The sequence below is a fragment of the Podarcis melisellensis genome (assembly GCF_964234715.1).
Source record: "Podarcis melisellensis genome assembly, chromosome: 2".
NCBI lineage: Eukaryota > Metazoa > Chordata > Lepidosauria > Squamata > Lacertidae > Podarcis > Podarcis melisellensis.
In genome coordinates, this window is record NC_138529.1 from 19,915,509 (window position 1) to 19,929,932 (window position 14,424).

The 14,424-nt window shown below is 43.9% G+C and overlaps 1 protein-coding gene across 1 annotated transcript in view; it reads right to left on the reverse strand.

The window, feature by feature from the left end:
* KCNH3 (potassium voltage-gated channel subfamily H member 3) overlaps positions 1-14,424 on the reverse strand; it is a 77,311-nt gene that overhangs the window by 22,204 nt on the left and 40,683 nt on the right. Inside the window, exons 4-5 of the mRNA XM_081898542.1 lie at positions 4,489-4,619; positions 4,038-4,290 (exon numbers count right to left, since the gene is read on the reverse strand). Of these exons, the coding sequence (XP_081754668.1) occupies positions 4,038-4,290; positions 4,489-4,619 (384 nt within the window). The remainder of the gene's footprint in view (positions 1-4,037; positions 4,291-4,488; positions 4,620-14,424) is intronic.

Below are 14,424 nucleotides of genomic sequence, written 5' to 3' on the forward strand. Positions count from 1 at the left end.
GAGCCTGCAACCAGCTATCTGCTGTGCATGTAAAAAGGGGAATGTAAACTCTGCTAAGTAAAGAAACTTGCTAACGCAAGTTAGGAAGGATATTAATAAACAATATATCCTCTCCTGCTACCCTGAACATTTCCATACTTCCAGCTCAAATGCTGAGGAAGGCATAGGAGCGGAGGCTCTGGGCTGAAAGGCGCCATGAATAGTAAAGGAGGTGGCTCTGCCTTAACTGCTTCACCTGATAAATGGGAGCAATTAATGTCTGCACACTAAAGTGCTGTCTCGTGTGTTCGTTTGTGTGTGTGTCCATTCTCTACCAATTGACCTATCATTTGATGACTCAGAAATGAATGTGAAGACAATGTCTGTTGGAAATTACTGAACTGAGGTAATGTGAGGTAATGTGAGCTATAAAAGGCGCCTGCTGGTTGAGGAGGCAGTTTGCAAGGTGGAATCTGTCTGATGTTGTGATAGAGGAGGGAGGGAAACTTTTACACCTTTGCACGTAAGCACTAGGAGGTAGTGTGGCAGCGCTTAAACGTTGGAACTGCCTGCACATTGAGATCAAGCAGAGGCCTTCACTGTATTATTACTTGTGCCTGCTAAAGGCATTTCTGTTTAGGGAAGCCTTCCCAGATATCTAGAATCCTGGTGTGCTTTTCAGTTTATTGTGGGTTTCAGTTTATAACGTATTAAAAACAGTGGTACTTTGGGTTAAGAACTTAATTCGTTCTGGAGGTCCGTTCTTAACCTGAAACTGTTCTTAACCTGAGGTACCACTTTAGCTAATGGGGCCTCCTGCTGCTGCCGCACAATTTCTGTTCTCATCCTGAAGCAAAGTTCTTAACCCGAGGTAATATTTCTGGGTTAGCAGAGTCTGTAACCTGAAGCGTCTGTAACCCGAGGTACCACTGTCGTTTGTTTTACTTGCTAGGATTTTTTTAAAAAATAGTTTTATAAGTTTTGTGTCTTTGTTTCTCAATTTGATCCTTTTACATGGTTTTGTATGTATTGTGGTATTTCAGGCAATTTGACTTGCCGTTATTTTTATCGATCATAGTTTAGTAATTATTTATTGTAATCGTTAAGAGTGAATTTCTGTTTATTATTTGCTGATGTTCTGAGAGTTAATTTTATTGTATACGATTATATTGTAACAGACTGTTGCAGATGCCTGATTATTGTCTTCCAGAGCAACTACTCTATTCCGAATTTAAAAATGGAAAGTGTAATGCTGGTGGTCAACAAGAGGTTTAAAGACTCTCTCGAGGCAAATCTTAAAAAATGTAGTATAAACACTGACAACTGGGAAACACTGGCCTGAGAGCGCTCCAATTGGAGAACAGCCTCTACCAAAGGTGTCATAGGCTTTGAAGACACTCAAACTCAGGACGAAAGGGGGGCAAGAGCTAAGAGGAAGGCACGCTTGGCAAACCCTCACCATGATCAACTCCTACCCAGAAACCAATGTCCCCACTGTGGAAGGACATGTGGGTCCAGAATTGGCCTCCACAGTCACTCACGGACTCACTGTTAAGACCGTGTTTATGGAAGACAATCTTACTTGGCTACGAGTGATTGCCAAAAAAGAAAGAAGAAGATATACATTGTTCCATTTTAAAGTTATGTTTTATTATGACTTTTTGTAGTATTGGATCAGATTATTATAAGGTGTGTGTTCTTTGCCGTATATTTTGTTGCTATAAACCGCCTTGTGTATAATACTATAGAAAGGAGTTATACAAATTTAAAGTGAACTGAAAAGTAATAATTATATAGTTTTAGTTTTTTTGTAAACTGCTTTGAGGGTGTCCCACGCCCCCCAATCAAGCGGTATATAACTTTTACGAAATAAACAAATGGAGAAATCAGCCACGGTTGGCAGCTGGCAAGCATGGCACCGCATATCGCATTGCTTCTTTGTTGTCAAAAGTCTGGTATCAGTTACATGCACACACACATGTGAACAAAGCCATTTTGCTTCTTGAACTTGGCAGAGGGATCCTGACATCAGCAAAGGCGAGCGGATTCAGTCCCTTGCAAAGCAAGGGTTTAACAAACAAAGGGAACTCCGTATCCGTATAAAAGTTAAAACAAATCACACAAGCTGGATACAGGAACAGGTCATATTGTGAATACAGTGGTACCTCGGGTTAAGAACTTAATTCGTTCTGGAGGTCTGTTCTTAACCTGAAACTGTTCTTAACCTGAGGTACCACTTTAGCTAATGGGGCCTCCTGCTGTTGCCGCATGGCAGGAGCACGATTTCTGTTCTCATCCTGAAGCAAAGTTCTTAACCCGAGGTACTATTTCTGGGTTAGTGGAGTCTGTAACCTGAAGCGTATGTAACCTGAAGCATCTGTAACCCGAGGTACCACTGTAAACTTTTTCTTGTGGATTAAGAGAGGCTGGAGATCTTGCAAATACTGCTTCTCAGTCAACCACGGTGTGCTTACCTAACACTGACTGGGAAGACCTCTGGCTCCACCTCCCAGGAAAGGGTAGGAACCAGGAACTTCCTCACCCCTGTCTCCCAGAACCAGAAGGGAACGGAAGAGAGAAGAGCAGAGGCAGCTTCCCTGTGGGCATAGCCTCCGGTGGCATGTGCGCAGCCCATTGGGGGAAGGTTCATAAACTGCTGGAGTGGTCCTCAGTTGCTGCAAGTGTTACATGAATCATGGACATGGGACTAGCTGCCTAAACTCTAGACTGGTGTGTGTGGGTATTCGGAGCTGCGGAAACAGTGGTAAGTGTTCATTCTTTGACAATGAAGAGTATGTACGTGATGACAGCTGCATGGATGCTACTAGCCCAGAGATGGAAAGAAGATAAAGCCCTTACTAGAGAAGAATGGCAAATTAAACTGCTGGATTATGCTGAAATGGCAAAACTGACCGGAAAGCTCAGGAACCAAGAAGATCAAAACTTTAACAGAGAATGGGGGAAATTTATAATTTATCTTGGCGACCACTGTAAGCAGATGAAAACTTCAGCAGGATTGCAATAACACTTCTAATGTAGCAAGAGTTATGGAGATATTTGAGCCATATAAAACATGGACAATTGAAAAATATGCAGTTGAAAAGGTTAACAATAGGACAAACGGAGGGGAAGGTGGGAAGTCCAGAGATTTCTTTAAATGCGGATGTGTATGGCTGTATTGTTATAATTTTATACTTGTAAAATGAAATACAAAAAGAAAAGGCATCAAAGAGTAAACTAACTGCTGTATGCATTCCTTTGGCCATGAAGCAACCTTGACAGATAGGCTGGGAACTGAAGCTGGGACCCTTGACTGGAGGTTTTTAAGCAGAGGTTCGGTGGCCATCTGTCATGGATGTTTTAGCTGAGATTCCTGTATTGCAGGGGGTTGGACTAGATGACCCTTGGGACCCTTCCAACTCTGCAGTTCTGAAGGAATGGGTTTCCCAAATCTAAAAACCTGACTGTGTAGTCAGTCTGGAACGGGCCCCAAAATCCGCATTTTTCCTGGTCCAAGGGAGCATTTCTAAAATGCATTAACTTGAGCTGTTGAGCAAATGCATAACAGGAACCCAGCTGTATAAACAAAGCGCTCTCCTTTATTAGTCTGTGACAGCAATGTATGACCTTGACTGTTCCAGTGGAGCAGGGATGGCACTCTGTCTAGGAAAGCTCTTTTATGGTTAAGAGTAAGGAGCAGGAACATCTGTGATGTCAACTTGCATGTATAAGCTGACGTGGCTGGATTCCTGGAGAAGGGGGGAGAGGGTGCCTGGAGGATATATATACCGCATGAAATTTCTCTTTCTTTGGACTTGCTGTGGACTGACCACGCAAATGCCTTCTGCTATCCGGAGAGCAGAATAAGCTCTTTCTCGGAATCAACCTCGGTGTCATTTGACTTCCTCCCTCCCTCCCGGGAGCAACGCAGACCCCACCAGTCGGTAAAGTCTAATAAGGCTACAGTTCTACGATTCTCTGATTCTACGACCTTCTGCTTGTTCTCACAGTGAGTCATGGCCTCTTCCCAGTCTTTCGTCCGATTCTGATCTCCTTACCTAGGATAAAAAGGATCTCAACCGAAAGATCACAGATGCTGGGGGGTGCCCGAGCAGCCTCCGGAAGCCCCTCATCTTTGGTGCCGCTGAAGCAAACGCTGTAGGGCACGGTCACAGCCACGTACAGGGTGGCCAGCAGAATCAGGCCATCCCATCCGGCCTTGAAGGTCCCATAATGCAGCAGTATGAAGGGAGACTTGCGCGCTGCAGCCACCTTGTATTCGGGGAGAGCAGGCTTCTCCCCAAAGACACCCTAGTGGGGGGGGGGAGAGAAGGACAAGAGCGGTCACCACTCCAAATCACAGGGCTGGGAGGCCATAGGCAGTGACTTGCCCCGCAAAGAAGGGCTGTCTCCCATATCGGCTGCCCCCACATCAAAACCCACACAGTCCAGGCCACACGGAGGCAGCCCAGGCAATTGAAAAAGGTTCCCTTGCCCATGTAAACATACCTTGTGGAGCTTTCGCTTCCCTTTGCCCTGCTTCTGGAGATGCCCGGAGAGGTGGTAGAGCACAGCCCGGCTCCGGCGACGGTTGGCATTGAAGCCTTTGGCCCCAGCTCGGCTGTAACGTCGCCGTCCACCTGACAAGGGCAGACATTTGGTGGGTTAAGATGAGAGATGCTCCTTTACGTTCTTATGGAAGGGGCAATTCTGAGGTGTGCATGTGCCCAGCGGAAAATAATAATAATAATAATAATAACAACAACAACAACAACAATTAATAATAATTTATTACTTATACTCTGCCCATCTGGCCGGGCCTCCCCAGCCACTCTGGGCAGCTCCCAACAGAATATTAAAAACACAATAGAACAGCATACATTAAAAATTTCCCTAAACAGGCCTGCCTTCAGATGCCTTCTAAAAGTCAGGTAGTTGTTTATTTCCTTGACGGGAGGGCGTTCCACAGGGCGGGCGCCACTACCGAGAAGGCCCTCTGCCTGGATCCTTGCAACCTCACTTCTCGCAGTGAGGGAACTGACAGAAGGCTCTCGTGCTGGACCTCAGTGTCTGGGCTGAACAATGGGGATGGAGATGCTCCTTCAGGTATACAGGACCAAGACCGTTTAGGGCTTTAAAGGTCAGCACCAACACTTTGAAAGACACACCTGCATTCCTGGGTGATTCCACACATTCCTCTCTGTTGTTGCCTAGAGTGGATCTTCATTTCTCGTGAATCCTGTGCATATGTAGATCCTTAAGTTTTGATGACAAGGCTTTCAGCATGTTCATGAGCACACACACACATGTACACATTAGAGCAAGCTTGTTTTCTCTAGCTCTATAGGGTAGGACCCGAAACAACGCCTTCAAGTTGCGTGCGAGAAAGAAGATTCTGACTAAATAAACATCAGGAAGAACTTTCTGGCAGTAAGAGCTGTTCGGCAGTGGAGCAGACTCCCACCAGAGGTGGTGGACTCCCGTTCCTGGGAGGTTTTTAAGCAGGTGTTGGGTGGCCATCTGTCATGGATGCTTTAGTTGAGATTCCTGCATTGCAGGGGGTTGGACTAGATGACCCCTGGGGTCTCTTCCAGTTCTATGATTCTATGACCATACTCATGTTTATCTGCTCATTAACATCACATTACCAAGGGGTGTGCATATATATGTGTGAGTGCATGCGCGCGCACACACACACACACACACACACACACACACACAGAAAAGGATGCATTTCCTGCAAAAGAGACACAAAACCTTTTGATTCCTTAGCACTCTGATATGCTAAGTCCTTAATAATGATAAGATACTTTACAGGACAATCCCATAGCTCAGTTCTAAGCACTATGGAATTCAGTGAGAATCTCTCCTGTGTGCCTGGATGTCTTGCCATATGTCTTCTGTCTATACTCTCCTTCTACGCTGGCATGTATACGCTCCTCTTTACCCATTAGCTACGACAATGCACAGGCAACAATGCTAATCTTGCACACACACAAAGGAGTTGTCAGAAATTCCATCTAGCAGAGTAACTTTGCCAGCTAGCAGAACTAATTGGCTGTAATGCCATCCTCCATGTGGCATTGCTGCTCTGAAGGAGTATAAACACAGTATTTTAGACATGCATCTCCAAATGTAGCAGCAGAAGAAAAAACACCTCTTTCTTCCTGCACGCACAAAACCCAGGAGCACAATTCACAGAGAGTAAAGCAAACAAATGCCTGTAAAGTTAATGGGAGACCTAGGCGAAAAATTAAATGTTTCTGTACAAGCTCAGGGGTGTGCACACACACAAAAGAGTCCCAGGTTCAATGCTCAGTATCTCAAGGTTGGGAAAGACATTGCCGGTAAGTGTGCCCAAGGATCAAGTTAAATACAGCGTTAGTTGCATGATTGTGTTAACTGCATGATTCTATGCACCTGTAGGGCAGGCAGAAATGTGTAATTGCTGTTACTGTACCTGCAAAAAATGGGATTTTGCAGATGCACTTGTGACCTGCTGCCCACCTACATCTCTGAAGTGTGGCTCTTCTGTAAAATGACCGGATTGTTTTGCCAGAGTGGTGCATGCTCTGGTTAACTCCTGCTTGGACTACTGCAATGCGCTCTACGTGGGGCTACCTTTGAAGATGACCTGGAAACTACAACTAATCCAGAATGTGGCAGCTAGACTGGTGACTGGGAGTGGCTGCTGAGACCATATACCATAATGTTGGAAGTTTTATTCGGTTTTTAGTGTTCTGTTGGGAGCCGCCTAGAGTGGCTGGGGAAGAAGAAGTCCTGAAAGACCTACATTGGCTCCCAGTACATTTCTGAGCACAATTCAAAGTGTTGGTGCTGATTTTTAAAGCCCTAAATGGCCTCAGCCCAGTATACGTGAAGGAGCATCATTCAGCCAGGACACTGAGGTCTGCCTCCAAGGGCCTTCTGGTGGTTCCCTCCCTGTAAGAAGTAAGGTTACAGGGAACCAAGCAGAGGGCCTTCTCGGTAGTGGCACCCACCCTTGGAATACCCTCCCTTCAGATGCCAAGGAAATAACAACTATCTGACTTTTAGAAGACACCTTTACAGAAGTTTTTAATGTTTGATATTTTATTGTGTTTTTAATATTCTGTTGGGAGCCACCCAGAGTGGCTGGAGAAACCCAGCCAGATGGGTGGGGTATGTATGTATGTATGTATGAATAAATATTACAGCCGTACCTATGTTTTTCATTTTGAAAGGAAACATGGCTGGACAGCAGCAACTTGCAGGTGGGGGCTGTGGAGGATAGTACAGTCGTACCTTGGTTTTTGAACAGCTTAGTTCACAAACAACTTGGAACTCAAACGTCACAAACCCAGAAGTAGGTATTCCTGTTTGCAAACTTTGCCTCAGAAGCCAAACGTCTGACACAGCTTCCGTGGCTTCCGATTGGCTGCCGGACGCTCCTGCAGCCAATCAGAAGCCGCACCTTTGTTTTCAAGCGTTTTGGAAGTCAAACGGACTTCCGGAACGCATTCTGTTCGAAAACCAAGGTACAACTGTATTATTATTAACTCCACGGCCCCCACCTGCAAGTTGCTGCTGTCCAACCAATGAAAAACATAGTGAACAATGGTCATCAGGGAGGCTGGATTGGACAGTTTTCATGAAATTTCAGATGTCAGAGAGGGCTGTGCAGGATTCCCCAGGCACAGGGCAGGAATCCAATTCTCTACACTTTCTGCTGTCCCTCTTTGCAGCTAGCAAAAGCAACATATATTATGCAAAAATATGGGCAACTTTTTCAGAATGCAGCGTTTGGCTTCCCTTGGCAGGGGAGTTGAATGTGGAGGCAGCAGAGAACAAACAGCACAGTTGCATCAGCAGAAGGGCTTGGGCAGCAGATGCCAGAACCATCACAAGTTATGTGGACAGGACCAGAGCATTAAAGTACAATGTACTTAAGAAACTACACTGACATGGGGGAGAAGGGGAAGCTTTAAATTTTCAGATAATTTCCAGCAAATGGGGGAGTTACTTAACGCAAGTCCACCTTTCCACCGCTTGCATGTGCCGTGATACGCCAAATAAACAGGATTGCCACTTCACTGTGGGCAGGGAACCCAAACAGAGCTGTTTTCCCCAGCACAGAGATGTAGGTATAACAATAATAATAATTTATTATTTCTACCCCGCCCATCTGGCTGGGTTTCCCTAGCCACTCTGGGCGGCTTCCAACAAAAGATTAAAACACCAATCATGAAAAACTTCCCTATACAGGGCTGCCTTCAGATGACTTCTAAACGTCACATAGTTGTTAATTTCTTTGACATCTGATGGGAGGGCGTTCCACAGGGCAGAACTTCACCTGCTGAATCTCTGCCTGTCACGCTGCTATTAAAGGCACAGGAGCCAGGCCCGGGACCGAGTGGGAGAGGGAGTTGCTAACTCTGTTACAGTGTGTGTGTGTTTGTGTGTGTGTTTGTGGAGGGTTCTACTGGTAAAGTTGCAAGTCATTTGGAGCAATATTTTTAAATTTATTTTCTCTGTCTGTCTCCTCCTCCTCCTCCTCCCTACCTGTCCTTATTCACACCTTCTTTAGCATCTGTTCAAGGAATGCTTGCCTCTCACTTTTAGAATTGCGGACTAAAAATGGCAGCATGTTTTGGTAGTCAGAAGGAAGGAAATCTGCTATAATTATCTCACATGAAACCTTGCTAAAGATGTAAAGGCATAGAAAAAAATAGGGGATGGTGTGGGATACACTCCCCACACCAGCAATTTCCCTAGGATTTCCTCTCTCTACCAGCTACTGAAATATTACCTTTCTCCATCGCACAATCTCTAAGAGCTCTCAGGCCTCTCTGGTCCAACCATGGTTTGGGGATGTGGTACTCTCCTGATGTCGATGGACTACAACTCCCATCAGCTTCAACCAGCATGGCCAATGGTCAGGGATGATGGGACTTGTAGTCCAGCAGCATTCTGAAGGCATTGTGTTAGCTACCCCGGCATAGCCCAATTCAGGCGTGTTGAATTTTTCAGCTTTCCAAAAATGAGGGGTGCTAAAAAGTTGTAACATGTCTTGGGAATTCAGAGACTTCCGGAGGCGGCGCAAAACGGCAATGGCGGTCCTCTTTACCGTGTGAAGAGGGGCTCCGCGAAAAAGGGTCGTCCGCTGCGGCAAAGCGGAGACCCATTAAGATAAACCGTAGGCAGAGCGAGCCTGCGGCCGTGGGACTCGGCAGGTGCCAGAAGCCCCCCCAGAAACGAGGAAGGGACCTCGTAAGAGGCTCCGGAACGTGAAAGGGGGAGCGGCGCTGTGAGTTCATCGCTCTTTTCGCGGAAGTGAAGCCGCGCTGCTGTTGCTGATGAGCGTCGACCTTTCTTCTTGAAAATCATCGGAATTGGCTGCAATTTACCTGTGAGTAAGGGGTACTAAAGATTGACTCAAATTTATTTAATTCGGCTGAAAACGGGAGGCGAGTAACAGGAAGTCCGTCTCCCGGTCCTGCTAATCAGAGCAAAGCAAAGAACCCGATGTGGGCTGAAGCGCTCAAAACAGACTTTGAAATTAGTATGAAGGGGCATTAACAGACTGTGTTCTTTTAGAAATCAAAAAGATTGAAGGATTAAATCTTTTGGTTTACTGCGCTAAGGAATCTTCCTCCTATTGTGAAGTGACGTGGAATTGAAGGGATAACCGAGCTATCGGACTGCCAGTGTTGCAAAGGAGTACTGTCAGGCTGCTGAAACTTTTTCTTAAGTACAAATTGTTGCATTGATGGATACACTATCGCTTTAATACTGATATTGGAACCTTTCTGCTACCTTGTGGCACTATTTTGAAACAGAACTATCTGAAAGCCTCCTTTTCGAACTTGGGGACTATAAAAGTTGAAATAGGAACTTTGATGGTGGAAAAGAAACTTTCTTTCTTTTGAAAACCCCCCCTAGTGGATTTGCGGAGGCATAGAGGTCTGGGAACTGTACCTTATTGGGATTTTTTGTGGTTTAATTGTTTACATTCTGGACTTGCCTTTCTCATGGATTGAAAGACTATTTGACCTTGAACAGAGGCAGCTGGGGAATGAGTGGCCCAGGGAAAACAAGAGCATCTAAAGCTAAGGAAGCCTTGGCTGAGGAAGCTAAAGAAAAGAAAAAAGATAAGAGAGCTGGGCAGCTTGTTCAAACAACGTTGACTCATCAACGCAGATCCTCGGTACCAACTGTGCTGACGGCGCAGGAGGAAGAAGTTGAAACGCTTGCAACAGAAGATATGGCAACTGGAGGAACTGATCCAGTCTTGAAACAAATTTTGGAACAACTGGCACTTTTGAATAAGAAGGTGGACGATCAGTCATCTAAAATTGACAGAGCTACATCTACTATCAGTAAGTTAACAGATCAGGTTTCCCAGCATACTCAGGCTATTGAGAAATTGCAAGGAGCTACGGCGGAGAACTACAAACTAGCTGCGGAAGCCAATCAAAAAGCTGAGCAAGCGTGCAAAAAGGTGGAGGAGATCAAAGGGGAAGTAAGACCTCTGAAAAGACAGGTAGGAGAACAGCAAGCCTACCTGTCAATGGTGGAACTGAAAAGTAAGGAATGTAATCTCAGGCTGAGGGCCGTCCCAGAGCTGGAGCAGGGCAACCTAGAGGAATTTTTGACACAGTTGTTTTCTAAATTTTGGGGGGTTGAGGAAGATAAAGACTTCAAAATTGTGACGGCCTTCAGATTGGGAAGATCGGTTAAGAAAGACAAGTCCAGAGATTGTTTGGTTTGTTTGAGAACAAGAGAGGAAAGAGACAAGATACTAGGCCAACATTTTAAAAAATCTCTGGAAGTTGAAGGCAAAAGGGCAGAAATTTATAGAGACATTCCTAAATATCTGTTGGACCTTAGAGCTTCATATACAGACTTGGCTAAATTGTTAAGGTACAACGCAATCCCTTACAGGTGGGAATTTCCTCAAGGTTTATCATTCACCTATAAAGGAAAGAAGGTAAGAATTAAAACACCAGAGGACCACCAGAAGTTCCTACACGACAACGAGGAGGACCTCCAAAAGAGAGCTGTAGATTCTTGGCCTCCACCACCGGGATCACCACCAAGACCCGTACCATCTGGAGGCGGATCGGCACCACAGCCTTCGGGAACGGAGGACAAATTAGATACCCAACTGTGATACTTAAGAAGTAGACCAGGATGTCTCTACAGCTTCTTAGTTGGAACATAAATGGCGGGAATTCTCCAGAAAAACGGAGAAAAGTATTTCATATTTTGAAAAAAGAACAATTGGACATTATTTGCCTGCAAGAAACACATGTGACAAGACTCCACAGAAAAGTGTTAATTAACAAAAGGCTAGGCCAAGAATTTATCTCATCGGACAAAGTTAAGAAAAGAGGAGTGGTGATATATGCAAAGGAGAACTTGTCACCAAAATTCGTATTTAAAGATGAACAGGGTAGAATTTTGGCAATTGAAATTCAGACACAAGGAGAAAAGTTTTTAATTCTAGGAATATACGCCCCAAATGATGGAAAATCGGAATTTTTCAAGAAGCTGCATGAGACTATGCTGGACTATTTGGATTACAACAACATTATCATGTTGGGAGATATGAACGGAGTCGCCTCAGTGAATATGGATAAGTCGCAAAGTGCTAATATAACGAAAGACGGCAGACTACCAAAAACTTTTTTCGAAATGACTGACAATTTGGATTTGATTGACATATGGAGGATCAAGAACCCTCTAGGGAAGGAAGGAACTTTCTTTTCTGAGGCCCACATGACATGGACGCGAATCGACCAAATATGGATAACTAGAGGGCTGGCACCTAAGACCAGAAAAGTGGAAATCTGCCCAAAAACCTGCTCCGACCACAACGCTTTGAGAATGGAATTGAGATTAAATACAACCGGATCTTTCAGATGGAGAATGAATGACGCTTTGTTAAGAGATCAGGAGATTGTTAAGAAGGCCCAAAAAGTTTTAAAGGACTATTTTGAAATAAACTTAAAGACAAATGTGGAAAAAAGAACAATCTGGGACGCAAGTAAAGCAGTTATGAGAGGGTTTCTAATACAGCAGAACACGATTAAAAAAAGGCTCTGGAATGAAAAGAAGGAGAAGATTTTGGAGAAAATAAGAGAAGGAGAGAAAAAACTGAGATCCAGGCCTAAATCAAAGGAAGTATTGAGAGAAGTGAAGTTTTTCCAGGCACAATATTCGAAACTGATAAATCAAGAGGTGGAATGGAAAATTAAACAAATGAAACAAAGATCCTTTGAATCTGCTAATAAGTGCGGGAAGTTGTTGGCCTGGCAGTTGAAAAAGAGACAAAAGCTTAATACAGTTACAAATCTAGAGATTGAAGGGAGAATGGTTCAGAAACCCGAGGAAATTAGAAAGTGTTTCCAGAGATATTTCAAAGAACTTTATTCACAAAGGCCACAAAAAGGCTCGGAGGTGGACCAATTTGTCACAACTAATGGATTACAAAAAATACCCCAGGAAATGAGAGCAACCCTGAACTGTAATATTACAATCCAAGAAATTGAATGCGCCATTCAGAACCTCCAACTGGGCAAGTCTCCGGGACCTGATGGACTTACTTCCAAATATTATAAGGCATTGAAGGATTCATTGATACAACCATTGTTGGAAGTTTGTAACCAGATTATGGAGGGGAGGAAGGCACCGGAAACGTGGAAAGAAGCTTTCATCACGTTGATACCAAAATCAGAAACTGAAAAAACTCAACTCAAAAACTACCGTCCTATCTCACTCCTAAATGTGGATTACAAAATCTTTGCAGACATTCTGGCAAGCAGGTTTAAGAAAGTATTAAATGAAGTGATTCATAAGGACCAAGCAGGCTTTCTCCCTGGCAGACATTTATTTGACAACACAAGAAACATCATTGACATTTTGGAATTTTTACAGATTAACTCAAATACAAGAGTGGTGTTGATCTTTATTGATGCGGAGAAAGCCTTTGACAACATTTCTTGGATGTTTATGAAGAAAAATTTGGAAAGGATGGGAGTAGGGCGGGGGTTTGAAAATGGAATAGAAGCAATTTATTCAGAACAAAAAGCTAAATTGATAGTAAACAACGTGGTGACAGAGGAGTTCAAAATTGAAAAAGGGACACGACAGGGGTGCCCTCTATCTCCTCTGTTGTTTATTTCAGTCCTGGAGGTGCTATTGAACATGATTAGAAATGACCGGTTGACACAGGGAATTGTGGTCGGAGAGAAACAATATAAATTGAAAGCTTTTGCAGATGACTTGGTATTAACATTACAGGAGCCAGCCTCTAGTACTAAAAGAGCGTTAGAATTAATTTCTGACTTTGGTCGGGTGGCGGGATTCAAGCTGAATAAACAAAAAACTTGGCAACTACTGAAATAGAGTTCAGAAAAGAAACAGAACTAAATGTGGTTAAAAAAGTAAAGTACTTAGGGGTGCACCTGACCTCCAAAAATTTAAATTTGTTTAAGGACAATTATGAGAAATGTTGGTCAGAGATCAAAAGAGACTTGGAAACATGGTCAAGACTGAAACTTTCCTTGTTGGGCAGAATAGCTGCTATAAAGATGAATGTTTTGCCGAAAATGCTATTTTTGTTTCAGGCCCTCCAGATCGTGGATAAGGTGGAATGTTTTGGAAAATGGCAGAGGGATATATCTAAATTTGTCTGGCAGGGCAAAAAGCCCCGAATAAAGTTTAAAATACTAACAGATGCGAAAGAAAGAGGGGGGTTTGCCCTGCCGGACTTGAAGTTATATTATGAAGCTGCAGCCCTCTGCTGGTTGAAGGATTGGATTTTGTTGGAGAACACCGATGTCCTCGACCTGGAGGGATTTGATAATGCTTTTGGGTGGCATGCATATTTGTGGTACGACAAGGTTAAAGTTCATAAATCGTTCAAAAACCATATTGTCAGAAGGGCAATTTTTATGGTCTGGTCAAAATATAAAGACTTATTGGAGAGTAAAACTCCGAGGTGGCTCTCACCGATGGAGGCCAAAGCACGTAAAAGACTCAATATGGAGGCCCATTGGCCTAAATATTGGGAAATAATTGAAAAAATTGGAGATAAATGGAGGTTGCAGAGTATGGAAAAGTTAAAAAACAAGGTGCGAGATTGGTTGCATTATGCTCAAATCCAGGAAGTTTTTAAAGCGGACAAAAAAGTGGGTTTCCAGGAGGAAAAATCGAAACTAGAGACAGAGTTGCTTGAGCCAAAATCTAAGTTAATTTCGAGAATGTACAACTTGCTGCTTAAATGGAATACACAGGATGAGATTGTTAAATCCTCCATGATAAAGTGGGCGCAGGACTTGGGGCACAACATTATGTTTGAAGACTGGGAAAGGTTATGGAACACCGGAATGAAATTCACGGCATGTAGTGCCTTGAAGGAAAATATTATGAAAATGACATACCGGTGGTACATGACCCCAG